The 27,442-nt window shown below is 48.5% G+C and overlaps 1 protein-coding gene across 1 annotated transcript; it reads left to right on the top strand.

Moving 5' to 3' along the window:
- The first annotated feature begins 1,295 nt into the window (after positions 1 to 1,295).
- Positions 1,296 to 23,618, top strand: DAO (D-amino acid oxidase). Its single transcript, XM_010360528.2, has 12 exons — positions 1,296 to 1,393; positions 1,483 to 1,560; positions 6,185 to 6,387; positions 8,494 to 8,608; positions 10,496 to 10,572; positions 11,233 to 11,298; positions 14,689 to 14,743; positions 15,969 to 16,073; positions 19,717 to 19,799; positions 21,371 to 21,488; positions 22,065 to 22,163; positions 23,088 to 23,618. The coding sequence occupies exons 3-12, from the start codon at positions 6,194 to 6,196 to the stop codon at positions 23,217 to 23,219; spliced, it is 1,044 nt and encodes a 347-aa protein (XP_010358830.2). The 5' UTR covers positions 1,296 to 1,393; positions 1,483 to 1,560; positions 6,185 to 6,193; the 3' UTR covers positions 23,220 to 23,618.
- The last annotated feature ends 3,824 nt before the right edge of the window (positions 23,619 to 27,442 follow it).

Here is a 27,442-nt window from a genome sequence, read left to right as displayed (position 1 = left end):
TTTGTGTTTTTAGTAGAGACAGGGTTTCACCAACCTGTTAGCCAGGCTGGTCTCAAACTCCTGACCTCAAGTGATCCATCCACCTAGGCCTCCCAAAGTGCTGGGATTACAGGCATGAGCCACTGCACCTGGCCTGACCCTGTCTTTTTTTTTTTTTTTTAATCTTTTTCTTTTTTCTTTTTTATAGACAGAGTATCACTCTGTTGCCCAGGCTGCAATGTGCAGTGGTGCCATCTCGGCTCACTGCAACCTCCGCCCCCTGGATTCAAGCAATTCTCCTGCCTCAGCCTCCTGAGTAGCCGGGATTACAGGTGCACCCCACCACTCCCAGCTGAGTTTTTGTAATTTTAGTAGAGACGGGGTTTCGCCATGTTGGCCAGGCTGGTCTCAAACTCCTGATCTCAGGTGATCCACCCACCTTGTCCTCCCAAAGTGTCAGGATTACAGGTGTGAGCCACTGTGCCCGGCCGATCCTGTTGCTTAAGAAAAAAGGAAAAAATACTAAGCAGTGAGTATTTTGCATGCATTTTCTTATTTCATCTTCGCCTTTTAATTTGATGATACTAAAGGCAGGTGTTAGAGGCCGGATTGCTAATGCTGACCCAAAGAATGCCTCCCTCAGGGCTGGTTGATCCCTCTCTCTCAGGCCTCAGTCTTCCCATCTGTACAGTGAGGTGCCCGCAGATCTCTGGGCTCTAAAAATCACAGCTCCATGTCTATCCCTGGCAGAGGAAGGGCCTGGAGTCCTGCCGCTTGCGTCTCTGGGATACGGGAGCAAAGAGCCACGCATCCTCATGGCCCACACAGTCGTCACCTCCAGTCTCTCCTTGGCCTCATCTCCCCAGCGTCCTGGAATGGCATCGGGTTGGCCCAGGGAGCCCCTGTCCTGTGCCTCTCCTTTCCCCTCAGGGACTGCCAGGCTGACCAACCCCTCTCTGCAGGCCAGGCCTACAGTGCCCCAGGGAACGGCCCGACCCTCCCCCAGGGCAGCAGCAGGAAGAGGGAAGAAAGGGGATCCTCTCCAGCTGGCCAGAGAGACAGACCTTCTTGTGCTCATCAACCCTCCAAGAATGCCTGCCCTCCCTCCCTCCCCCGAGGCCTGTCCACAGGAGCTTGAGATCAGCCAGAAAAGTCAGGCAACTTTTCAGGGACTGGGAGCGAGGTCTCCCGGCCGGGCCTGGGTCCAGTCTCTGTGGGCAGTGCAGTGCTGAGCCCCACCCCTCAAGCCGTGCCCTGTCCATAGCTCCAGACTTTGACCCTGCGCTCCAGTCCGGGCTGGCGGACAGAGGGCTGGAGACAAGACGCCCCAGAATCAGGAGCTTCCCCTCAGGAAATAGCATCCTGTGTCCTCGCAGTGCAGTTATCTGGTCTCTCCAGCAGTTTGGTACTTCCGGTGAGTGGCAGATGCACCTTTGAGCTGCGGGCAGGGGTTGGGAGAGGGGAGAGGCAAAGGATTTCATGTCCTCCCAATGTCAAATACAGGGCTCAACATTACAGCCTAAGGCAGGTGACAGGAAAGGAGAGATCCAGCCTCTCAAACATCCAGCAGAGAGACCACAGGTAAGTGATTTTTCCCTCCCCAAGCCTCAGTTCTTCATCTGGAACATTGGGATCATGACTCCCCTCTTAGAGGGTGAATCTGAGTGTTAAAAGAGGTGGTGCATGTAAAGTGCTTAGAACAGATCTAGGCAGGTAGCAAGGACTCAAATGACAGTTATTATTATTTTTGGTGGGGGAGTTGGTAGCCTGGTTCTCAAACTTTTATAGCTTCTGTTCCATTTCAAGGATAAACTCTGCAAATAACTTCATAAGAAGTAGCCATGTGGTGCAACCGGGGAGAACTAATTATGTTCGTTCAAATGCCTCATCTCTGGCTTACTGATTTTTTTTTTTTTTTAAACAAGTCTTTCATATTCTTTCCTGAGCACATAGCAATCAAAGCCATCAGCTGTCTCAGATTGCCTTCTAGGGGACAAGGGAGGTCCTAGGCAGATAAACGCAAGACTGAAAGACAAGCAGAAAGCATCAGGTGGCAACTGCATGCCAACTGCCTACATATTTCTTTAGAGCAACGCAGAAAGTGCTGATAGAACTGGGTCTAGATCCGAATGCTGTCCCATACTGACTGTGTAACCTTGGGTGGGTGACTTCTCCTCCCTGAACCTCAGTCCCAGCCTCCAGAACGAGGGCAGTAACCTTCCCTACTTCCTACAGCAGTTGAGAGGATTAAGAGGATTACGTCTGTACTGCATCTACATGTGTCTGGCAAGTGGCAGAGACCAAAATACGTTGATTCCCTTCCTGTTCCATGCTTACACATTCTAATCACACACACACACACATGCACACAAATATAATAATCCCAGTTGTTTGCATCTTCTGGGATGCATACTCCAAGCTTGCTGGGTTGAAGTAATGGTGTAAAACAGAGGAGAATGGTAACACTAATAAAAACATCAGCAACAACACGAAAATGTCCAACCAAGTAACTGAGCTGGGTGCGTTTAAGTCCAAAAGCTCATTACCTACATGCATGAATGATTTTACCTGAGGCTGGATCTGCCAGATCTCACAGTCTGGCTCTGGCTTGTCATGAGGACCTCATGCATTTATTTTGCACTTTAACACACACACACACACACACACACACACACGTTGCAATAATCAGTGTCAACTTTGACTCATACAGTGAATTTTTTAAAAAAGATAATTGACTTTGGACTCACATTGTTTTCCTTTTAAATTCTCTTTTTTTTAGACGGAGTTTTTTTTTTTTTTTTTTTTTTTTTTTTAGACGGAGTTTCACTCTTGTCACCTGGGCTGGAGTATAACGGCATGATTTCGGCCCACTGCAACCTCCTCCTCCCAGGTTCAAAGGATTCTCCTGCCTCGGCCTTCTGAGTAGCTGGAATTTCAGGCGTGCACCACCAAGCCTGGCTAATTTTTTTGTATTTTTGTAGAGACAGGGTTTCGCCATGTTGGCCATACTGATCTTGAACTCCTGACCTCAAGTAATCTGCCAGCCTCGACCTCCCAAGTGCTGGAATTAAAGGTGTGAGTCACCGTGCCCAGCCTTTTAGATTTTCCATTCTATTCCCACCAACACTCTAAAAATTCCTACAGATATTTTGTTTTATTTTGTCTTATATTATATTATATTATATTATATTATATTATATTATATTTTTGAAATGCAGGACTCTGAAGCTTTGGTTGTTCCTCTTTACCTGCTTGATTCTCAGATTTTTCAAACCATGTGATTTACTGGCAAGCACGGTCTTTAAGCACATAGACTTATGAGTCAGGCTGGCCTGGGCTCTGCCTCTCACTACATGGGTGTCCAGGAGCTGATATTCCAGTGAGGAGACAATAAGGCAAGGAACTTTGTCAGTTCTCATAAAAGTTTATAGATGAGGTTGGGCATAGTGGCTCACTCCTGTAATCCTAGCGCTTTGAGAGTCTGAGGCCAGCAAATCTCCTGAGGTCAGAAGTTTGAGACCAACCTGGCCAACATGGTGAAACCCCGTCTCTACTAAAAATACAAAAATTAGCCAAGCGTGTTGGCGCATGCCTATAATCCCAGCTACTCAGGAGGCTGAAGCAGGAGAATCACTTGAACCCGGGAGGCAGAGTCTGCAGCGAGGTGAGATTGTGCCATTGCACTCCAGCCTGGACGACAAGAGTGAAACTCTGTCTCGAAAAAAAAAAAAAAAGTTTATAGATGAGGAAACTGAGGTTCAATTAGGATTAACCAACTCATCTTGGTTTGCCTGAAACTCTGATGCACTGACTTTAAGTCTGAAAGGCTGCATCCTGGGAAGACCCTCAGTCCTGGGCAAGCTGGGGAGGTTGGTCACCCTCACTCAGTCCAGTTGAGCAACTTGCCCAGGGTTACATGGCTGGTGTGTGCCCAACTCAGCTTGCGAACCTGGGTCTGTTTGACCCTCAGCCTGGGCCATAGTGTCTCTTGGATTCATCATGGAGAATCTGGAAAATGCAGAAAGCCCTTTATTCCTCTGCCTTCTCATTGTTAACATAAAAAATGGTCAAGAGGGCAAGTGCAGTGGCTCACACCTGAAAGCCCAGTGCTTTGGGAGGCTGAGGTGGGAGGATCGCTTGAGCCCAGGAATTGGAGGTGGCAGTGAGCTATGATCGTGCCACTGCACTCCAGCCTGGGTGCCAGAGTGAGACCTTGTCTCTTAAAAAAAAAAAGAAAAAAAAGCGGTCAGCTCTCTGGAAATTATGCAGAGACAGTAAAAAAGCCCAGAGAGGGAGAATTAACTTAGCCAAGGTCACACAGCAAGGCAGAAGTGAAGCCAGGTCTGACTCTGCCTTCTCTTCTTTTTTTTTTTTTTGGAGAGAGTCTCGCTGTGTTGTCCAGACTGGAATGCAGTGGTGCGAACTCAACTCACTGCAACCTCTGCTGCCTGGGGTTCTTCAAGAGATTCTCCTGCCTCAGCCTCCCAAGTAGCTGGGATTACAGGCGCCTGCCACTGCGCTCGGCTAATTTTTGTAGTTTTTAGTAGAGATGGCGTTTCACCATCTTGGCCAGACTGGTCTTGAACTCCTGACCTCGTGATCCACCTGCCTCGGCCTTCCAAAGTACTAGGATTGCAGGCGTGAGCCACTGAGCCTGGTTCTCCCTCTCTCCTTTAGTTCCTGCAATGTTTTTGTTCTATGTGATTTTTCAGAGTTCTAGGAGACAGAAGGAGGCTGCTGTGTGTTGATGGCCTACTCTGCCAGGCATTGTACCGAGAACTTTTGCTAAACTTCTTATTTAACCCTTAAAATGACCCTGTAAGATTGGGATTACCCTCATTTCGCAGATGAGGAGATTGTATCTCCAGAGGCAAAGTATTAGAGAAGAGGGAGGAGAGGAGGCCAGAAGTCCCTGAGAGGGCTGTCTCCTAAGCACCCCAGTATCCAAGCTAAGGGTCGAAGCTGGAAGAATTGCCTAGAGGAACGATACCTTTCTGTTTGTTGGTTCTATCTCCAACTTGGCTTCTGAAACCCCAACAGAGTCCAGTTCTTGTGGACTGGAACCGTTTTCCCCTCCTTTATAAAACTAGGCCATATTAAGAATGTCCCGCTGTCCAGGGCCACAGGCCCAAGTTGCCAGGAGCTGAGGTCTGCCGGAGGAGAGTTGCGAGTGAAGAGGAGGGAAAGTTGAATTTGGCTCTTCTGAGCACAAACAATTCTCTTGTTCTGCCTCAGCAGGAGCCTGCAGAATATTTCCCTGCTGTGCAGGCTTAAGTAGCTTCAAGGTTAAAAGCTGGTAGGCCTTCTAAACTTCTCAGGGCCCAGTTAGCCCTGTGCCCCAAGGCAGGTGGAGTTCTGTGCTGGAAGACCAAGTTCTGAGGCCAGACACTGTGTCTGTCATGCTCATAGCTGCATTTGCTGGCTGCCAGCCTGGCATATGGTAGGTATGCATTAAGCATGTGTTGAGTTTGCTCAAATTGAAATTAAGTCACAGCTGCACCATTTAACTGGCTGTGTGACTTCAGGTAAGTCATATCACCTCTCTGAACATCAGTTTCCTCCTCTGTAAGACGGGGCCGATAGCAGCAGCCCCTACCTCAGAAGAGTGTTGGGAGACTTGGAAGAAGGGATGCCTGTGAAGTGCTTAGCCGGGGCCAGCTGGCTCACAGTAGGTGCTCCACAAATGTCAATACATTACTTCTTTTTCATCAGGCAGCTTGTTGAATTTGTTACGTTTGGCATCTTGTTCAATTTCCCATCCATCCCCTCAATTATGGATTACTAGAGGTTGAAGCATCTTGCCCAAGGTTAACGGCCAGTAGGTGGCAGAGCTGAGTCCTGAAGCCAGAGCCCATCGCACTAACCACCGGCCTATCCAGCCTACAGTTGGTCATGCGTTCTGCTGGGTCTTTTCTATTCCCAGCCCAGAAACTGGGTGTCTGGGGATGCTCCCCAGAGAAAGTTGCATCATTTACCAGCCGTGTGACTGTGGCCAAGTCTCGATCGCTTCTCCATACCTCAGTGTTTCCATTTGCAAAATGGGAGCAATGATATTCCTTCCTCCTGGGGTCATCGGGAAGATCAAATATAAAAAGGGCTTGGTGGTGTCTGGCACTTTCTAAGCCTTCAGTGGATGGTGGCAATGGCGGTGAGGATGATGGAGATGATGGTGATGATGGTGTGCCTCAACCCTTCCTTCCCACAGGCTGGTACCATGCGTGTGGTGGTGATCGGAGCGGGAGTCATCGGGCTGTCCACCGCCCTCTGCATCCATGAGCGCTACCACTCAGTTCTGCAGCCACTGGACATAAAGGTCTACGCGGACCGCTTCACCCCACTCACCACCACTGACATAGCTGCCGGCTTCTGGCAGCCCTACCTTTCTGACCCCAGCAACCCAAAGGAGGCGTGAGTGAGGGTCACATAGGGTAGCCTGGGGAGCCCATGGGGCTAAGTCTGCAGAGGGGGTCAGGGTTCCTATCACCAAGAGCAAGCCCCTTGTGGAAGCTCTGATCTAGCATAAGATAAAGAAAACGCCAGGCATGGTGGTTCACGCCTTTAATCCCAGCACTTTGGGAGGTCGAGGTGGGAGGATCACTTGGGGCCAGGAGTTCCAGACCAGCCTGGGCAACGTGGTGAAACCCCATCTCTACCAAAAATACAAAAAATTAGCCGGGCATGGTGGCACATGCCCGTAATCCCAGCTACTCTGGAGTTGAGGCAGGAAAATCATTTGAGCCCAGGAGGTAAAGGTGGCAGTGAGCTGAGATTCTGCCACTGCACTCTCAACAGAGTGAGACTGTCTCAAAGAGAAAAAAATAAATAAAAGATTCATAAATATTAAACCCCTTGCTCTGTGCCAGGTACTAGGAGGTTTTGTCTCGTCTTCCCGAAACTGGGTGTCTGTCAATACCACATGATTGGTGAATCTGGAAAAACTTCCTCTTTTTTAATTTATAAATTTTTATTTTTATTATTATTATTTTTGAGATTGTGTTTCACTCTTGTCACCCAGGCTGGAGTGCGATGGCATGATCCTGGCTCACTGCATCCTCTGCCTCCCGGGTTCAAGCGATTCTTCTGCCTCAGCTTCCCAGGTAACTGGGATTACAGGCACCTGCCACCACGCCTGGCTAATTTTTGTACTTTTAGTAGAGATGGAGTTTCACCATGTTGGCCAGACTGGTCTCGAACTCCTGACCTCAGGTGATCTGCCTGTCTTGGCCTTCCAAAGTGCTGGGATTACAGGCATGAGCCATCATGCCTTGCCAAATTTTATTCTTTTCAGATAGAGATAGGGTCTCTCTGTGTCGCCCGGGCTGATCTTGAACTCCTGGGCTCAAGCAATCTGCCCTCCTCGGCCTCCCAAATTGCTGGGATTACAGGTGTGAGCCCTTGCATCCAGCCGAATCTGGAAAACTTCTAAGTGGGTGAACATCTAAGTGGGTGGATGGATGCACAGATTTATCAAATAAATTGCAAAGGTCATTATGGTAGTTTAGAAACTGCCAGATGCTTCAGCAAATGGAACGCCCAAGCTCAAACAGATTAAAAAAATTTTTTTAGAGGCATCCTGTCACCCAGGCAGTGATATGATCATAGCTCATTGCAGCCTTGACCTCCTGGGTTCAAGCAATCCTCCCAACTTAGCCTCCCAGGTAGCTGGGACCCAGGTGCATGCCATCATACCCGGCTAATTTTCTTTATTTTTTGTAGAGCCAGGTTCTCCCTATGTTACCCAGGCTTGTCTCAAACTCCTGACCTCAAGTGACCCTCCTGCCTCAGCCTCCAGAAGAGCTGGGATTATAGGCATGAGCCAGTGTATCCAACCAGAATTTTAATTCACACATCTGTAAAAAACCAATGTTTCTGATCAGTGCGCAGTGATTCAGGGGCCCAGGCTCCTTCCATCTCATGGCTTTGCCATTTTCCCACATGTTCCTGAGGTCACCTCAATGTCACTATTCACATGGGCCGGTGACTGCAGAAGGATCACGCAGGACCACATGCGCAGAGTCTTTAGAGTCCCTTGGCCAGAAACAAGTCACACGGTCACATTTAGCTGCAAGAGGGTCTAGGAAATGTAGGTGAGCTGTGTGCCCGGGGGAGGAGGAAAAGTTTGAGGAGCTGCAATTCGATATCTGCCACCAATGTTTACAAGGAGGAGTGCTTGCAGCCAGACTGAACAGTGTGGCTCATAATCCCCAAAGCCAGGTCAAAGTCTTCGCTGAAACTCATCAGCCATGTAATCCCATGCCAGAGGTGCACTCCAAATGGTTATGATGGGCATCCTTCATTCCCTGTCTTCTTTATTCTATTAATGGGGAAATATTGGAAACTTTGGGAGGGAGAAGACCCATGGCATTTGGGGAGTTGCAAGAGTGAACGTGGTGGATTTCTGTGTTTTGGACACACCCCAAACTCCTGATCATGCCACAGCCCCATGCCAGCTGACCTAAGGTTTTTTGCCCAGCTCAGGGCATTGGGTGATCGAACTCTTCATGACCCTTCCAGGGACTGGAGCCAACAGACTTTTGACTATCTCCTGAGCCACATCCATTCTCCCAATGCTGAAAAACTGGGTCTGTTCCTAATCTCAGGCTACAACCTCTTCCATGAAGCCATTCCGGTGGGTGAGCAGTTCTTGACCGTGAGGGTTGATCACCCAGGGCTGGGGTGGTGAGGGTGAGTGCCGCAGAGCCTTAATCACAGATGAGGGCATGGTGCTTTGAGTCTCGTAGGCAACAGACTCCTGGGTTCAAAACAAGTTTGGTTTAAATTCTATTTTTGCTTTGAAAATTATTTTTGTTTCAAATTTTGCTGTTAAGTTGGCAGAGGACAAAGAATCTTCTGATACCCAGGGGAAACTAGCCTTTGATTAGCATGGCTAAAATACAAACATGTTCTGCAGTGATGGGCACTTGGTGCTGAAGCCGAAAGGTTTCATGTGTCCCTGGAGGTCCCAGGGCTTTTTATCAAGAAGAAATAAAATACTTATCATGACAAAAACTGCCAAAGCATTTATTATGTGCCAGGCCCAATCCTAACTAATTTACTCATGTAATTCTCTTTATAACCAGGAGGTAAGGGCTGTCCTTATCCTCACTTAATAGATGAGAAAAAAGAAGCTCTGAGAAATGGAGTAACTTGCCCAAGGCCACAAAGCTTGCCAGTGGCTGAGCTGGGATTTGAATCCAGGCCATCTGTGACCACATGCTGCCCAATGTGCTAACAGGAACAGCACAGCCCTGGGAGGGTTTGCTCAGGCTGCTTAGAGAGGGTGGTCTGGCTCTGTGCCCAGAGCCCTGTGCCAGCTCTTAAGGTTCATTCAACCTTTAGCACTGTGCTAAGGGCTTTATCCACATTGTCTGTTACCTTTCATGGGACTAAGAGTATTTTTTTTTTTTTTTGAGATGGAGTCTCGCTGTATTGCCCAGGCTGGAGTGCATTGGCATGATCTTGGCTCACTGCAACCTCCACTTCCTGGTTTCAAACCATTCTCCTGTCTCAGCTTCCTGAGTAGTTGGGATTACAGGCATGTACTACCACGCCTGGCTAATTTTTGTATTTTTAATATAGATGGGGTTTCACCACGATGGCCAGGCTGGTCTCGAACTCCTGACCTCAAGTGATCTGCCTCCCAAAGTGCTGGGATTACAGGTGTGAGCCACTGCACTTGGCCAAGAATGATTATTAACTCCATGATACAGACAAGGAGATTGAGTCTCAGAGAATTCAAGTAGTAAGTGATGAGGCTGGGGTCTCCGCCCAGGTTGTCTGACACTATGCTCTGTTGCTTTCTCTCATCCCCGGGGACTCTCACTGTTGCCGCTTTCTCTCCCCTATTTCTGACCTTTTCCCTATAACTCACCCTCAGTCTTACTCTTACCCTTGCCATAAATAGGGGTTAAGAACATGGACTCTGGAACTAAGCTGTGTGGGTTAAAATCCCAACACCACCGTTTATTAGCTGTGTGACCTTAGGCGAGTTATTTAATCTTTCTAAGCCTCAGTGGGTCCATCTGTAAACTGGGGAAAGAATAGCATCCACCCCAGTGGCTTCTTGTGAAGATTAAATGGACCAGTGTAAGTAAAGTGCTTGGAACGGTGCCTACGCACTTAGCATGACATACGTCTTTGTCATTATCATTTTTTTTTTTTTTTGAGATGAAGTCTCGCTCTTTGGCCCAGGCTGGAGTGCAGTGGCACGGTCTCAGCTCACTGCAACCTCTTGCTCCCAGATTCAAGGGATTCTTCTGCCTCAGTCTCCTGAGTATCTAGGATTACAGGCATGCACCACCATACCTTGCTAATTTTTGTACTGTTATTATTTTTTTAGTATAGACGGGGTTTCACCACGTTGGCCAGGCTGGTCTGGAGTTCCTGACCTCAGGTGATCCACCCGTCTCAGCCTCCCAAAGTGCTGGGATTACAGGTGTGAGCCACCACGCCTGGCCCATGATCATTATTATTGACTTCCATCCCTCCTGGTACCCCCTTTGTCCTTCCTCTTCAGGACCCTTCCTGGAAGGACACAGTTCTGGGATTTCGGAAGCTGACCCCCAGAGAGCTGGATATATTCCCAGATTACAGGTGAGTTTATTGTCATAGCCAAAGGGGACCGGGGCCCCATGAGTTAGACAGACCTGTCCAGAAGGCAGCAGAGGGTAGAGGCACCAGATTTCCTGTGCTACCCAGGTCTTGGTACCCTGGTCTCCTGGTCCTTGGTCCAGCTCCTTCAGAGAGGCTACCCACTCAAACCTGGCCTTGGGCTGGGAAGGTAGGGGGTATGAAATCACAGATCTCAAGTCCAGAGGCTCCATATCACCATCTTGTTTTGTAGATGAAGATATTGAGTTTCAGAGAGGCTAAGTGACTTCCTAAGGTCACACAGCCAAGTGGCCAAACTGGGATTCCAACCCAGTCTATATGACCCCACACCCCTCCTTTCATTTCTCTGCAGCCTGATGCCTCTCTGGTCTTCTCCTCATCCCACCCCACGCCTGAATCCCTTCTACACATGCACATTCAATCTCCACTTGCGTCTTCCAATGTCAGAGATGGTCTTGTCTGATAGAACATTTTTCCTTGCATTGAGCTCAAAACCACATCCCCCCCTTGAACTTCACCTAGTGGTCGTGGCACTACCCTTTGGGCCTACAGAACAACATTGCTCCCACCTCCATTTCACAGCCTTCAAATATAGCCCTGATTTTTACCTTTATTTTCAACTTTTGCCTGCTGTGACTCTAGCTATGGCTGGTTCCACACAAGCCTAATTCTGGAGGGAAAGAACTACCTACAGTGGCTGACTGAAAGGTGAGATTGTAAGCTCCACTTTGAGGGAGGCACCTCCCAGAGACGAAGTTGTAGCAGAAGATGGTTCATGGGCTTCCCCCTGCATGGACCAACCCCTTAGGCCTGGTGTGGGAGCTATCCTTGGTCCTGATCACCACTGGGCACAGAGGCAATGGGTCCTGAGCCTAGCTGGGCATCAGAACCACCTGGGCAGCTGTTTACACATGACGTCTATTAACAACCTCTTTCAAATCCCTAATATTTGTCTAATAGTTTTAGATGTATTATTTTAAGATTTCCAGATATGTTTACATCATCTGCAAAACATAAGCTACCTTTTATTTTTTATCTACCTCTCTCTTTTTTCTTCTCTAACTGCTTTGGCCAATACCTCCAGAACAATGTTATTCATCCAGGTGATAGTGGATGTCTTTGACTTGTTCCTCATGTTAATAGGAATCTGGCAGTGTTCTAAATTAGCAAACACTCACTTGAGAGAAACATTGGTGTTTATAATCACATACATTCATATTAAGGGAGATTCCATACTTTGTGTGTGTATGTGTGTGTGTGTGAGAGAGAGACAGTCTCTTGCTCTGTCGCCCAGGCTGGAGTGCAGTGGCGCAATCTCGGCTCACTGCGAGCTCTGCCTCCCGGCTTCACGCCATTCTCCTACCTCAGCCTCCTGAATACCTGGGACTACAGGCACCCGCCACCACCACGCCCGGCTAATTTTTTGTATTTTTAGTAGAGACGGGATTTCACCATGTTAGCCAGGATGGTCTTGATCTCCTGACCTCGTGATCCGCCCCCCTCGGCCTCCCAAAGTACTGGGATTACAGGTGTGAGCCACCGTGCCAGGCCTGATTCCATACATTTTTTATATGTTACTATTTTATTGAGATTTTTAGGCCAGGCATGGTGGTTCATACCTGTAATCCTAGTACTTTGAGAGGCCAAGGGGGGCAGATCACTTGAGCCCAGGAGTTCAAGACAAGCCCAGGCAACATGGCAAAACTCTGTCTCTACCGAAAAATGCAAAAATTAGCCAGGTATAATGGTGTATGCCTGTAGTCACAGCTACTTAGGAGGCTGAGGTGGGAGGATGGCTTGATCCCGGGAAGTAGAGGCTGCAGTGAGCTGTGATCACACCACTGCACTCCAGCCTGGGTGACAGAGTGAGACCCTGTCTCAAAAAAAAAAAAAAAAAAAAAACAGATTTAAAAAATATGGAATGTATGGTGGCTTTTATCAGATGACCTCAGAAGATTTTTTAAAATGTAGATTTCAGGACCCCACTTTAAGCCTGCCAAATTAGAACTTCTGGGATAAGGTTTACCAATCTGCTTTTTCATTGACACAAAATCTTACTGTGTCACCCAGGCTGGGGTGGGGTGTAGTGGCATGAACACAGCTCACAGCAGCCTCAACCTCCTGGGCTCAGCAATCCTCCCACCTCAGCCTCCAGAGTAGCTGGGACCACATGCATGTGCCACAATGCTTATCTAATTTTTTTTTTTTTTTTGAAACGGAGTCTCGCTCTGTCGCCCAGGCTGGAGTGCAGTGGCTGGATCTCAGTCACTGCAAGCTCCGCCTCCCGAGTTTACGCCATTCTCCTGCCTCAGCCTCCCAAGTAGCTGGGACTACAGGCACCTGCCACCTCGCCCGGCTAGTTTTTTGTATTTTTTAGTAGAGACGGGGTTTCACCATGTTAGCCAGGATGGTCTCGATCTCCTGACCTCGTGATCTGCCCGTCTCGGCCTCCCAAAGTACTGAGATTACAGGCTTGAGCCACCGCGCCCGGCCAAATTTTTTTAATATTTTTGTAGAGATTGAGTCTCACTATGTTGCCCAGGCTGGTCTCAAACTCCTGGGCTTAAACAATCTTCCTGCCTCAACCTCCCAAAGTGCCGGGATTACAGGCGTGAGCCATCAGGCCCAGCAGAAATTTGCATTTTAAGAAGCTCCCTGATGATTCTAATTATCAGCCACGTTTTGGAATAATTGTACTAAGACATGGCTATTTCTTCTAACTTGAGGACACATGACTCTTTTTTTTTTTTTTTTTTTTTTTTTTTTGAGACGGAGTCTTGCTCTGTCGCCTGGGCTGGAGTGCAGTGGCCGGATCTCAGCTCACTGCAAGCTCCGCCTCCCAGGTTTATGCCATTCTCCTGCCTCAGCCTCCCGAGTAGCTGGGACTACAGGCGCCCGCCACCTCGCCCGGCTAGTTTTTTGTATTTTTTAGTAGAGACGGGGTTTCACTGTGTTAGCCAGGATGGTCTCGATCTCCTGACCTCGTGATCCACCCATCTCGGCCTCCCAAAGTGCTGGGATTACAGGCTTGAGCCACCGCGCCCAGCCGAGGACACATGACTCTTGTCCAGTCTTTTCCAAGAAAAACATGCCATGGTGTTTCTATCTTGAGAAAATGATGGAAACGAGACAGTTCTGAGAGTATGCTTCACCTTCTTTTTGGCTTATTTCCTGTTCTTTGGATTTTCTAGTGTCCTTCCTTCCTTCCTTCCTTCCTTCCTTCCTTCCTTCCTTCCTTCCTTCCTTCCTTCCTTCCTTCCTTCCTTCCTTTCTTTTCTTTCTTTCTTTCTTTCTGGCTGAAGTCTTGCTCTGTCGCCCAGGCTGGAGTGCAGTGGTGCAATCTCGGCTCACTGCAAGCTCCGCCTCCCAGGTTCACACCTTTCTCCTGACTCAGCCTCCTGAGTAGCTGGGAATACAGGCACCCACCATCACACTTGGCTAATTTTTTTTTTTTTTTTATTCTTAGTAGAGATGGGGTTTCACTGTGTTAGCCAGGATGGTCTTCATCTCCTGACCTCATGATCCTCCTGCCTTGGCCTCCCAAAGTGCTGGGATTACAGTCGTGAGCCACCGTGCCCGGCCGTTTCTAGTGTATTTCTATTTGTGATAGATGTTTTTGCAATGGGATGTTTAAAGGGAGGGTGGATGTCCTCAGCCCACCTCCCTCCTCATGCCCAGCTTCTGACAAAGGGGAATTTGGCACTGGTACAATTCTCCCCTTCTCTACTCTGAATCTCATCCCCTTTACTGTTACAAAGCAATGTGGTGGTCATAGGAAGTATTGGGGGCTAAGAGGCCTGGGTTTGAGTTCCAACTCCATCACTGACTCACTCTATGGCCTTCAGCAAGGCCTTCCCCAACTCCATCTGCCCAACAAGGGGCTTGGACCATCTCTGGTTTCCCAAGGGAGATTTTTTGGACTACCAGTCCAGCCAGGTGCTCATGAGCTGATTTGACGACACAGCCATCTTCTCAAATAGCATCCTGTGCGACTAATGTCCACAGAAGATTCTTTGGGAAAGGTTCCTGTGCCACCCTCTTGGCGGGATGGGACAGAGAAATGAATACTAGGCTTTTTGATGTGTTTGATCATCCCAGGTTAACTGAGAGGGGAGTGAAGTTCTTCCAGCGGAAGTTGGAGTCTTTTGAGGAGGTGAGCTGCAGGGCTGATGTGGTGGATGGGGGAGGGAGAAGAGGGGAGGCCTCTGCTTCTTGCTGCTGAGTCGGAGGCCCCTTCTCAGGCTTCTAGGGTCCCCACAGGCCTGCCCCAGACCCTTGCCCCAGGAGGACTCCGGTATTCTGAAGGAGGAGGTCTCTGCCTTCATGTTGGTGGTGGGAACAAAGGAACACTGGGATCATGGTGGCCATTAGGAGCTGATTTATATCTGAGACTCGATGAGTTTTGGGGTTAGAGAGCTGGCCGCCTTTTCTTAGGGTCAGCTGCACTCCAAGGTCAGACACTTGCTTGCTTCTTAACTCTACTGACATCTGGGTTGGTCTTTCTGCAAAGTCCAGGCCCTCAGCTGACTCACCTCTAAAGCAACACCACCACCAATAATAATGATGGGAAAAGCCACCATCTCCAGGCACCAGCAGCAAGAGCTTTACTGTATGGCTTCATTTGATCCCAGCATCTAGAACCCTGCTTGGCATATGGAAGGCACTCCATACATGTAGCTACTAGTGTTATGTCATCAGGACTAACCTGCTCTGGGTCGGGCCCTGATGGACACTGGAGATACATGGTCCACCCAATGCAGCCCTCATTCTCAATCATTCACTCAGGAACAATAGTAGCATCTTGCAATGTGTCTGTGCCATGACTGTCTTGGGATGAGAGTCCCTGGGGCTGGGTTGGGGAGCTTAGGGGCTCATCATGCATGCTTGAGATGTGACCATATCTGTAGACAGAGCTAGGGGTTCCAACGTGTCTTCTGCAAATGTCTTGGCAGACTAGAAGGCAAGAGAATAAAGTTAAAAGGAGTCAAAAGGAGAAAGATAACTATCTCTGCTTCCTTTCTGACTTCTTTTGGCAGGTTCCAGGAAGATTTCCCCCATCCAAAAAACTGCTTTACAACCACTTTTATATCCAGAGCTGTACAGAAGCCTCATAGCAGCCTATAAACAGGCACAGGCAGCCTCATTTTACAGAGGCAGCTGAGAGTTAAGGAGGTAAAGAGCCATTTTCAAGGTCACACATCAGATAAATCGCAGGGTGAAAATTTGGAGCCGGGCCTCTCTGATTTGTCATTGAGACCTCTCCCCACTGTTCATCAGGGAGTAGACAGATTGAGGGTAGAAGAAAGGGGAAGAGAGAACAGGGAATACCAGGGTCTTCCCCACCTTTCATCCCCCACTACCCTGTTGGTTGTTACCAGGTGGCAAGAGAAGGCGCAGATGTGATTGTCAACTGCACTGGGGTATGGGCTGGGGCGCTACAACCAGACCCCCTGCTGCAGCCAGGCCGGGGGCAGATAATTAAGGTGAGTGTGAGGGTGAGACTCCTGCCTTTTGTTGATAGGAAGATCATTCCATATGCTTATTTCATCTCTCAAGATCGTGGACAAATCAGGAACATCTGTTAGAGGAGCCCCCCAGACTGCAGAGAATTGACATGTTAAAACCCAAACTTGTCCCACCCCCATTTGCTCTCTTTCAGGATTTCCTCTTGATCGTGAAGTACATGTGTATGTTCTTGTACCTATGTGGGAGCAGCATAGGCCTGTATTGCAATAAAAATAGCAAACATTTATGGAGTGTTTACCAAGCACTGGATACAAGCCTAAGCACTTTATTGTGTTAATTATTATTATTATTATCGAGACAGGGTCTCACTCTGTTGCCCAGGTTAGAGCACAGTATCTTGATCATGGCTCACTGCAGCCTTGACCTCCCAGGCTCCCAACTCAGCCTACTGAGTAGCTAGGACTACAGGAACATGCCACCACGATACCCAGCTCTTTTTTTACATTTTTTGTAGAGACAGGGTTTTACCATATTGCTCAGGCTGGTCTCAAACTCCTGGGCTGAAGTGATCCCCCCGCCTTGGCCTGTCAAAGTGCTGGGATTATAGGCGTGAGCCGCCATGCTCAGCCTATTTTGTTAATTAATTTAGTGATGGCCACAGCCCTTTGAGCTGGGTACTACCATATCGGCATTGTCATCTTACAGATGAAGAAACTGAGGCAAAGAGGAGTTAAGTAACAGGCACAAGTTCACATGGTAGTAAGAAGTGGAATTGGGATTGGAAGCCAGGCAACCTGGCTTAAGAGCCTGTGCGTGCAAGCATTGTTCCATGCCTCCTCTTGCTGTGTGTGTGCATGTGCGTGAGGGTATGTGTGTGTGCATATATGTGAATGTGCGTGTATGTGAGGTGTGTGCGCATGTGAATGAGGGTGTGTGTGTGCATGTATGTAAGTATGCATGTATGTGAGATGTGTGTGCATATGTGTGTGGGTGTGTGAGGGTGTGTGTGCATGTGAGGGTGTGTGTGTGTGTGTGTGCATGTGTGTGAAGTGTGTGTGTGCATGTGTGAGGAGGGTGTGTGCATGTATGTGAGGCTATGTGTGTGTGCATGCATGTGAGGGTATGTGTGTGCATGTGCGTGAGGGTGTGTGCATGTATGTGAGGCTATGTGTGTGTGCATGCATGTGAGGGTATGTGTGTGCATGTGCGTGAGGGTGTGTGCATGTATGTGAGGGTGTATGTGTGCATGTGTGTGAGGGTGTGTGCATGTATGTGAGGGGGTGTGTGCATGTATGCAAGAGGTGTGTGTGCATGTGTGTGAGAGTGTGTGCATGTGCGTGAGGGGTGTGTGTGCATGTGTGCAAGGGGTGTGTGTGCATGTGTGTGAGTGTGCATGTATGTGAGGGGTGTGTGTCCACGTGTGCGAGGGGTGTGTGTGTGCATGTGTGTGAGGGTATATGCATGTATGTGAGGGATTGTGTGTCCATGTGTGTGAGGGGTGTATGTATGCATGTGTGTGAGGGTGTGTGCATGTGTATGAGATATGTATGTGTGTGTGTGTGAGGGGTGTGTGTGCGTGTGTGAAGGGTGTGTGTGCATGTGTGTGAGGGTGTGTGCATGCGAGACTGTGTGTGTGCATGTGTGCAAGGGATGTGTGTATGCATGTGTGAGGGTGTGTGCATGTGTGTGGGGTGTGTGTGCATGTGTGCGAGGGGTGTGTGTGTGAATGTGTGTGAGGGTGTGTGTGCATGCATGTGAGTGTGTGTGTGCATGTGTGCAAAGGGTGTGTGTGCATGCATGTGTGTGAGGGTGTGCATGTATGTGAGGGTGTGTGTGCATGTGTGCGGGGGTGTGTGTGCGCGTGTGTGAGGGTGTGTGAATGTAAGGGTGTGTGTGTATGCATGTGAGGGTGTGTGTGTGCATGTGTGTGAGGGTGTGTGTTCATGTATATGAGGGTGTATGTACATGTGTGTGATGGTGTGTGCATATATGTGAGGGTGTGTGCATGTGTGTGAGGGTGTGTGTGCATGTGTGTGATGGCGTGTGTGTGGGCATGTGAGGGTGTGTGCATGTATGTGAGGGGTGTCTGTGTGCATGTGTGTGAGGGTGTGTGCACGTGTGTGAGGGGTGTGTGCATGTGTGCAAGGGGTGTGTGCATGTGTGTGAGTGTGTACATGTATGTGAGGGTGTGTGTGCATGTGTATGAGGGTGTGTGCATGTGTGCAAGGGGTGTGTGAATGTGTTTGAGGGTGTGTGCGTGTACGTAAGGGTATATATGTGCATGCATGTGAGGGTATGTGTCTGTGCATATGTGTGAGGGTGTGTGTTCATGTGTATGAGGGTGTATGTACATGTGTGTGATGATGTGTGCATGTATGTGAGGGTGTGTGCATGTGTGTGAGGGTATGTGTGCATGTGTGTGATGTGTGTGTGTGAGAGGGTGTGTGTGTGCATGTGCACCTGTGTTCATAGGGGTGCACGTGTGTATGCTTATGTGTGTAGGAGTGCATGTGTGTGTTCCTAATGTGGCCTGTTGGGTGTGACAACCAAAATGAGTGACTGAGGCATACGTCTGAAATCATCAAGGTTTATGGAACCAGCTTGAGGGCACGCCCAGGAAAAATGCGAGTCACAGATGCACCTGTGGCTCTTTTTTCCAAAGAAGTTCTCGGGAGATTTAGTCTTTATACGTTTTCTTTTTTTAAAAAGCAGGAGAAGGGTGCAGCAGTGAGAGAATGATTATATACTTGTGAGACTTTAGTTAGTACCCAGTAAATCTACATTTTACATAAGATAAGATGAAGGTTTGGGCCAGGTGCAGTGGCTCACGCCTGTGATCCCAGCACTTTGGGAGGCTGTGGCAGGTGGATCACGAGGTCAGGAGTTCGAGACCAGCCTGGCCAATATGGTGAAACCCCATCTCTACTAAAAATACAAAAAATTAGCCGGGTGTGGTGGCAGGTGCTTGTAATGCCAGCTACTCGGGAGGCTGAGGCAGGAGAATCACTTGAACCTGGGAGGCGGAGGTTGCAGTGAGCCGAGACTGCACTCCAGCCTGGGCAACAGAGCAAGACTCCGTTTCAAAAAAAAAAAAAAAAATTGAGGGTTTGAAGAAAAAAGGAATGGAGGAAGTTCTGTACCTGGGAAGATAAGCTGGTCATTGACATCATCAGTGTGGAGTCTGTTGAAAGGGCTGGTTTCTGCTTACCACTTAGGGAAGAAAGCCTGACTTTGGCCAGGTCACTGAAGGAGGGGATATAATGAGGCATGTTAGACCTCCCATCCCACCGCGGCTGTGAACTCAGCTCCAAGGTTTCTCTGGGGCTCCTAGGGCCAAGAGGGGGTCTGTTCATTCAGTTGGGGGCTTAGAATTTTATTTTTATTTCTCATGTGTATGCATTTACATGTGTGTACTGGTGCTTTTCTTCGGACATGTGGGTGAGGAGACACAATGCTTCAGGGAGCAGGGGTGGCTGCCAATCAGGGCGGCTCTTCCTGTAAGAGGCAAACAGCCAGGTGCACACTTGGGCCATAGCGTCATGAGAGGTCTTATAAGGAATCAGACCTGACTCTTGTCAGGTCATCTGGCCACAGAGGGGAGCAAGGACAGCCGCACTGACTCACCTCTGCTGATGAGACTTTCCTGCCTTGAATCAACAGGTGGATGCCCCTTGGATAAAGCATTTCATTCTCACCCATGAGCCAGAGAGCGGCATCTACAATTCCCCGTACATCATCCCAGGGTAAAATCGGACTGTTCTCGGGCAGAAGAGGGGTCCCCTTCATGCCCTCTTCATGCCCCTGCTGCCTGCCCCAGGCTCCTTACTGCCCACAGTTGTTCCCTTTCAGTGTTTTTACGTATTTATTTATTATTATTTTTTGAGACAGAGTTTTGCTCTTGTTGCCCATGCTGGAGTGCAATGGCGCAATCTTGGCTCACTGCAACCCCTGCCTCCCAGGTTCAAGCAATTCTCCTGCCTCAGCCTTCCAAGTAGCTGAGATTACAGGTGCCCACCACCATGCCCAGCTAATTTTTTGTATTTTTAGTAGATATGGGGTTTCACCATGTTGGCCAGGCCTGTCTTGAACTCCTGACTCAGGTGATCCACCCACCCTTGCCTCCCAAAGTGCTGGGATTACAGGCGTGAGCCACTGTGCCCGGACCCTTTCAATGTTTTTAAAGTGAGTTTGAACTACTGAATCCCTGGGAAGGCAGACTCAGCCTTGACTGAGGTCTACCGTGAACATTCTTTTTGATGACAATAGTGGTGATGCTGAAGATAAAGGCAGTGGATGTAATGTGGTGACACTAAAAGTGGTATGTAGGTGGCTCACTCCTGTAATCCCAGCACTTTGGGAGGCCAATGTGGGAGGATTGCTTGAGCCCAGGAGTTCAAGACCAACCTGGGCAACATGGCGAAATCCCGTCTCTACAAAAATTGGCCAGGCATGATGGTGTATGCCTATGGTCCCAGCTATTCAGGAGGCTGAGATGGAAGGATTGCTTGAGCCTGGGATGTCGAGGATACAGTGAGCCATGATCACACCACTGCACTCCAGCTTGGGCCACAGAGCGAGACTCCGTCTCAAAAAAAAAACGTGGTGTGAATGGCAATAATGGGAGTGGGAATGGGAATGGTGATTGGGGTTGATGGTGGTGGTAATGTTAATGGTGGAGATGACAATGTCACCAAAACCAGTGGTGGTGTTTGTGGGATGACAATATTGTTGATAGCGGAATGGTGGTAGTAGGGATAATATTGTAGTGATGGGGAAGACAGCATTCATGGGGGTGGTGATTGGCATAAGAGTGGTAGAGTGGTGATGTTAATGAAGGTGGTCTGGTGCTGATGAGGAGTCAGTACTGATGAAGGTGTGATTGGGAGTGGGGATGGTAGTTGGTGCTGGTGGAAATGACACTATCAATGATATTAATATATAGCAGAGCTGACAATATCAAAGGCAATGTTAATAACATGGTTGCACCAACCATGTGGTCTCAATGGCAATGTTACTGGTGTCATGGAAATGACAATATCAATGGCAGTGTTAATGGTGGTGGTGAAATGATGAATGCCGTTGGTGGTGATGACCTATTAATGATAGTAGTGAAGACAATGTTGTCGATGGAGATGACAACACTGATGGAAGTGGTGATGGAAGAGTTCATGGTTGGTGTTGATGGTGATGACAGTGACAATTGAGTTAGTGATGGTGGTGTTTTTAGCAGAGGTGACAAGGTTGATGGTAATGACCTTATTCATCTCAAAGCCTTCATTTTCCTTGATCCTTGACCCTCCTCATTTGTATCTAGGACCCAGACAGTTACTCTTGGAGGCATCTTCCAGCTGGGAAACTGGAATGAGCTAAACAATATCCAGGACCACACCACCATTTGGGAAGGCTGCTGCAGACTGGAGCCCACTCTGAAGGTAAGGTAGGGAGGAGTAGCAGTGCCCTAGACCAAGGTCCTGGGAGCTTGTTAATGAGGACACTTCAGGATGGGAAGATGCCACCACTGGGATAATTGGGCAAATTAATTCCAGCAAGGGATGTGGAATATAACAGAATTTGACAATGTACAGGGAAGTTCTTGCTATGGGCTAATGAATCCTGCCTGGTCATGGCTGGGAGCCCTTGGCTTTCACGTTTGTCTGCGAGTGATGGTGACAGTAGTGACGGTGATGAGGATGAATTGGTATTGATGGTGAGGAAAATGCTGAGAATGGTAATAATGATGGTGATAAGATGGTGACTATTGTTAGAATTATGGTGGTGGCTGATGGTGAGGGTGGTGGTTGATGATGGAATTGGTGGAGAGGTAGAAGCAATAATGGTAATGATGTTGGTAGCTGATAAAGATGGTGTTGGTGGTAGTGGTGATTGATAAAGGTGTCTGTGATTATATTAGTGTTGGTGGTGATGAGATTCTAAAAACTACTTACTACCTAAAAATGGCCGCAGGAAAAAAAAATCCAGAAATGAGTGATCAGCACGTTTCTTTCCAGAATGCAAGAATTGTTGATGAACGAACTGGCTTCCGGCCAGTACGCCCCCAGATTCGGCTAGAAAGAGAACAGCTTCGCGTTGGACCTTCAAACACAGAGGTATGCTCCCACGGCAAGGAAAGTAGTGCCCTCCTCCACTCCTTAGATGGCTCTGGCATTTTCATGAAACAGTCATGTCTGATCTCAGGTTCCACACAGGCTCCCTGGCAGGCAGGGGCAGTGGTGGCTAATATCCCCTCCTCTATAAATGGGGAAACTGAGGCTCAATGGTTAAGGACCTGCTCAAGGTTACATAGGGGGGCAGTGGTGGTGTTAATGGAGGTGGTGCTGATGAGATCAATGTTGATAATGGAGTGATTGGGAGTGGGGATGGTAGTTGGTGCTGATGGAAATGACACTATCAAGGATGTTAATACCTCAGCAGAGGTGACAATCTCAAAGGCAGTGTTAACATGGTTGCACCAACTGTCTCAGTGGCGATATTAATGGTGTGGCAGATATGACCGTATCAATGGCAGTGTTAATGGTGGTGGTGAAATGGTGAATGGGGTTGGTTTTCTAAAGTCTGTGGTCAAATAGCAGGAAAATGTGTACTTACTGGATGTGTACTTCGTGTCACACACAGCAGCAAGTCCATTACATGAATGACCTTATTAAATCTCCTCTGGAGCTCTTTGGGATAGGGACAGTTCTCCCCATGCTTCAGATGAGGAAACTGGGGTGAATTAAGAGGTGAAGTCACTTGCCCAAGTCAGACCACTGGTGGAGGGCAGGGCTGGGATGTGATTTGAATTTGACTCTGAGGCTGTTTTCTAGATATCCATTTTGTGGCTGCCCCATCATCTCTTGCTACTGTCCCGGGGTCCCCACCATTCCCCGTGGGTGCCAAGAGAAACTCTGGTGGCATCTGGCTTTGCCCAGGACTCTTCAGGAGGCTCCTGAGTCTTCCAGGGCAGAAGTGCTTCATCTATTCTTTCCACTGTCCCTCTCGGACCTGGCCACCTTCTCTCTTGCTTCTCCTAGGTCATCCACAACTATGGCCATGGAGGCTATGGGCTCACCATCCACTGGGGCTGTGCTCTGGAGGCAGCCAAGCTCTTTGGGAGAATCCTGGAAGAAAAGAAGTTGTCCAAAATGCCACCATCCCACCTCTGAAGACTCCAGTGACTGCTGCTTCCCCCACAAGAACTCCCTTCTCCCCTCAGCCAACAAATCAATGTGCTCCTTCATAAGCCATTGCTTATCCCTCACTTCTTCCCTCTAAGAAGCATGAGGTGAGAGAAAGCCACAAAGTCAGTGCCTGGAGAAGGGTTTAGCCCAACATGGGGCCCCTCTCATCACCGAAATTCCTCTACCTTCTCTGGGTCTGGCATTATAAAGAACAGCTGGGGGCTGTTATTCCATGAGTCTTCAGAAGAAAGGACAGCTCAGAAAATCAAAGAGGCCAACTGCCCAGAGCCACAGAAAATTGAGGATAATTGAGACTAAGTAACATGATTATAAGTTGTACTAACGTATTAAAGGTTCTGAAAAGTCCTGCAGCAAAGACAACTATCTGATGTTGTTTAACCCAGTGCTTGCTAAACCTATCTGGCTATGGAACACTTTTGCCCAGAGCACCCATGAATGCCATGAAACAAATTTGAGAAAACGCTAGAACAGATGTTGTTTTATCTGTTGTATTTGTTGTAGGAGGTTATACATACAACTTGGGCGTGGAGGAGGCAGAGAGGTGAGGCACTGAACTAGTAACACATGGTGTTTCTTCCACATCCAAAATTCCAAATGGCATCAGCTATTCACCAAGTGGCCCCATGGGCACCACGTAACCTTTGAGGAGGGGCCACTGAAGGGATCATCCCACAAGGAACCCCTTCATAGAGAACTGTTTTAGTCCGTTTTCTGTTGCTTAAAACAGAATACCTGAAACTGGGGGATTCTTTTTTTTTTGAGACAGGATCTCACTCTGTCACCCAGGCTGGAGTGCAATGGCATGATTTTGGCTCACTGCAACCTCCGCCTCCCAGGCTCAAATGATCCTCCCTCCTCAGCCACCCGAGTAGCTGGGACTACAGGCACTTGCTACCATGCCCGGCTAATTTTTGCGCGCGCACGCGCGCGCGCGCGTGTGTGTGTGTGTGTGTGTTTTGTAGAGACGGGGTTTGGCCATATTGTCCAGGTTGACGTTGAACTCCTGGGCCCAAGTGATCCTCCTGCCTTGGCCTCCCAAAGTGGTGAGATTATAGACATGAGCCAGCACACCTGGCCGAAACTGTGGAGTTTATAGAGAAAAGGAATTTATTTCTTACAGTTATAGAGTCTGAGAAGTCCAAGATTGAGGGACCACATCTGGTGAGAACCTTCTCTCTGGCTGGTGCAGAGGTGGGGATTCTGCAGAGTCCCAAGGAGGCTCAGGGCATCACGTGGTGAGGGGGCTGATTGTGCTAACATGCTAGTTCAGCTCTTTCCCTTGTCTTAGAAAGCCACCAGTTTCCTTCCCAAGATGACCCACTAATCCATTAACCTAATAACCCATTAATTGATAAATGGATTAATCCATTTATGAGAGCAGCGCTCTTAGGATCCAATCACTTCTTAAAGGTGCCACTTCTCCAAACCACCACATTCAGGACTCAGTTTCAACGTGAGTTTTGGCAGGGACATTTAAGCAATAGCAAGAACTAAACTCACCAAGCATGCTCCTTGTTTGGGGGGCAATTTAACATCTCTCTTGTCTTTGGGCTGGCACCCTCTGAGATGACAAACAAGCTCCCAGGTGTTTTTGAAAGCCTTAAATGAGCCGAGGAGACCCCTTAGCATCTTCATCCCTAATTATCAGCTTCAGCCTCCAAGGCTGAATTTTCACCTGTCTGGGTTTCAGTGAAAGGCCAGAGCCTAGGAAGCCTCATGCATCTTGGCCCAGGAGTCCCCTGTGTGCTGTGAAGAGGTCTCAGTTGGCCCTTGCCATGCCATGCCATTTCCATGAGGGTTGTTTCATGAAGCATCTGCCATGACGCTGACCAGGCCTAGGCTAAGTAGGGTGAGAGAGCCGAGATTTAAGGTAGACATCTGTCCTAACAACAACAACAGTTATTATTATTATTATTATTATTATTATTGTTATTATTATTTTGAGACGCAGTCTCACTTTGTCACCCAGGCTGGAGTGCAGTGGCTCAATCTCAGCTCACTGTAAACTTCGCCTCCCGGATTCAAGCAGTTCTCAGTCTCAGCCTCCAGAGTAGCTGGGATTACAGGTGCCCACCAACATGCCTGGCTAATTTTTGTATTTTTAGTAGAGACGGGGTTTCACCATCTTGGCCAGGCTGGTCGTGAACTCCTGACCTCGTGATCCACCTGCCTCAGCCTCCCAAAGTGCTGGGATCACAGGCATGAGCCACCCCGTCCAGCCAGTAATTATTATTATAGCTAAAACTTAATATATTCAATCTGGGTACCATACTTTGTGCGAACTCTTACAAAATATTGCTCATTTAATCCTTACACATGCCTCATGAGGTAGCTATTATCCCATTTCATAGGTGAGAAGACTGAGGCACAGAAAGGCAGCCTGGCTGGGTGCGGTGGCTCATGCCTGTAATCCCAGCACCTTGGGGAAGTCATGGCAGGTAAATCACTTGAGGTCAGGAGTTTGACACAAGCCTGGCTCAACACAGTGAAACCCTGTTTCTACTAAAAATAAAAACATTAGCCGGGCATGGTGGCAGATGCCTGTAATCCCAGCTACTCTGGAGGCTGAGGCAGGAAAATCGCTTGAACCCAGGAGGTGGAGGTTGCAGTGAGCCGAGATCATGCCACTGCCCTCCAGCCTGGGTGACACAGTGAGTTTCTGTCAAAAAAGAAAAAGGAAAAAGAAAAGAAAAGAAGAAAGAAAAAGAAGAAAAGAAAGAAAAGAAAGACAGCGAGAGACAGAAAAAGAGAGAAAGAAAAGAAAAAAAAGAAGAAAGAATGAAAGAAAAAGAAAGAGAAAGAAAGAAGAAAGAAAGAAGGAAAGAAAGGAAAGAAAGAAAGAAAAGAAAAGAAAAGAAAAGAAAAGAAAAGAACAAGGCAGCCTGAAGTCAATAGCTGGGACGGGATAGAACGGAGGTTCTGGCTCAGAAACTCTGCGATTCTAGTGCTTCATTTTCTTTCCCCGCCCCCGATGAAGTCTTGCTCTTTTGCCCAGGCTGGAGTGCAGTGGTGTGGTCTTGACTCATTGCATCCTCTGCCTCCCGGGTTCAAGCAATTGTCCTGCCTCAGGCTCACAAGTAGCTGGGATTACAGGCACACACTACCATGCCCGGCTCATTTTTGTGTTTTTAGTAGAGACAGGGTTTCACCATGTTGGTCAGGCTGGTCTCAAACTCCTGACCTTGTGATCTGCCCACCTCGGCCTCCCAAGTGCTGGGATTACAGGGGTGAGCCACCGCACCAGGCCCAGTGCTTCACTTTCAACTACCACACAAGACTGAATCCAAATTGTGGAGGGCGTAGGGCGCGGGGTGGTGGAGGGGTGGGGAATAGGTAGCTGTGAAGGGATGGGTTGGGCCTCTTCCTCAACTCTCTCTGTAAGCACACTGGGAAGGAACTAGCTCTCTCTTCCTCATAGTTTCATTTGGGCCAAGATGAGAGGATTCTGACAAGGCTCCCAAGTCAAGGGCACTTCCTGGTGCTTGGAGTAAGACCCAGCATTTAGTTTTTGACCAATGTGATTTCTTTACCCAACCTAAAAGTCTGTAGGACAGGGGTCCCCAAGGGCAGGGGTCCCCAATCCCCAGGCCGTGGACTGATAATGGTCTGTGGCCTGTTAGGAACTGGGCCGCACAGCAGGGCGGGGCGGTGGGTGAGTGAGCGTTACCGCATGAGCTCCGCCTCCTGTCAGCTCAGCAGCATAGGAGTGCAAACCCTGTTGTGAACTGTGCATGCGAGGGATCTAGGTTGTGTGCTCCTTATGAGAATTTGTTTTTTTGTTTTTTTGTTTTGTTTTTTGAAACTGAGTCTGGTTCTGTTGCCCAGGCTGGAGTGCAGTGGCTTCATCTCAGCTTACTGAACCCTCCACCTCCTGGGTTCAAGTGATTTTCCTGCCTCAGCCTCTCAAGTAACTGGGACTACAGTTGTGTGCCACCACACCTGGCTAATTTTTGTATTTTTAGTAGAGGCAGGTCTTTACCATATTGGCCAGGCTGTTCTTGAACTCCTGACCTCAAGTGATCCACCCACGTTGGCCTCCCAAAGTGCTGGGATTACAGGCATGAGCCACCACCCCCGGCCCCTTATGAGAAATCTAATGCCTGAACTACCACTGCCCCCCACAGCACCCCATCTGTGGAAACATTGTCTTCCACGAAACCAGTCCCTGGTGCCAAAAACTTTAGGGA

This window comes from Rhinopithecus roxellana, chromosome 10 (assembly GCF_007565055.1).
Source record: "Rhinopithecus roxellana isolate Shanxi Qingling chromosome 10, ASM756505v1, whole genome shotgun sequence".
NCBI classification, from domain to species: Eukaryota; Metazoa; Chordata; class Mammalia; order Primates; family Cercopithecidae; genus Rhinopithecus; species Rhinopithecus roxellana.
This window is presented reverse-complemented; position numbering and strand designations above follow the sequence as displayed.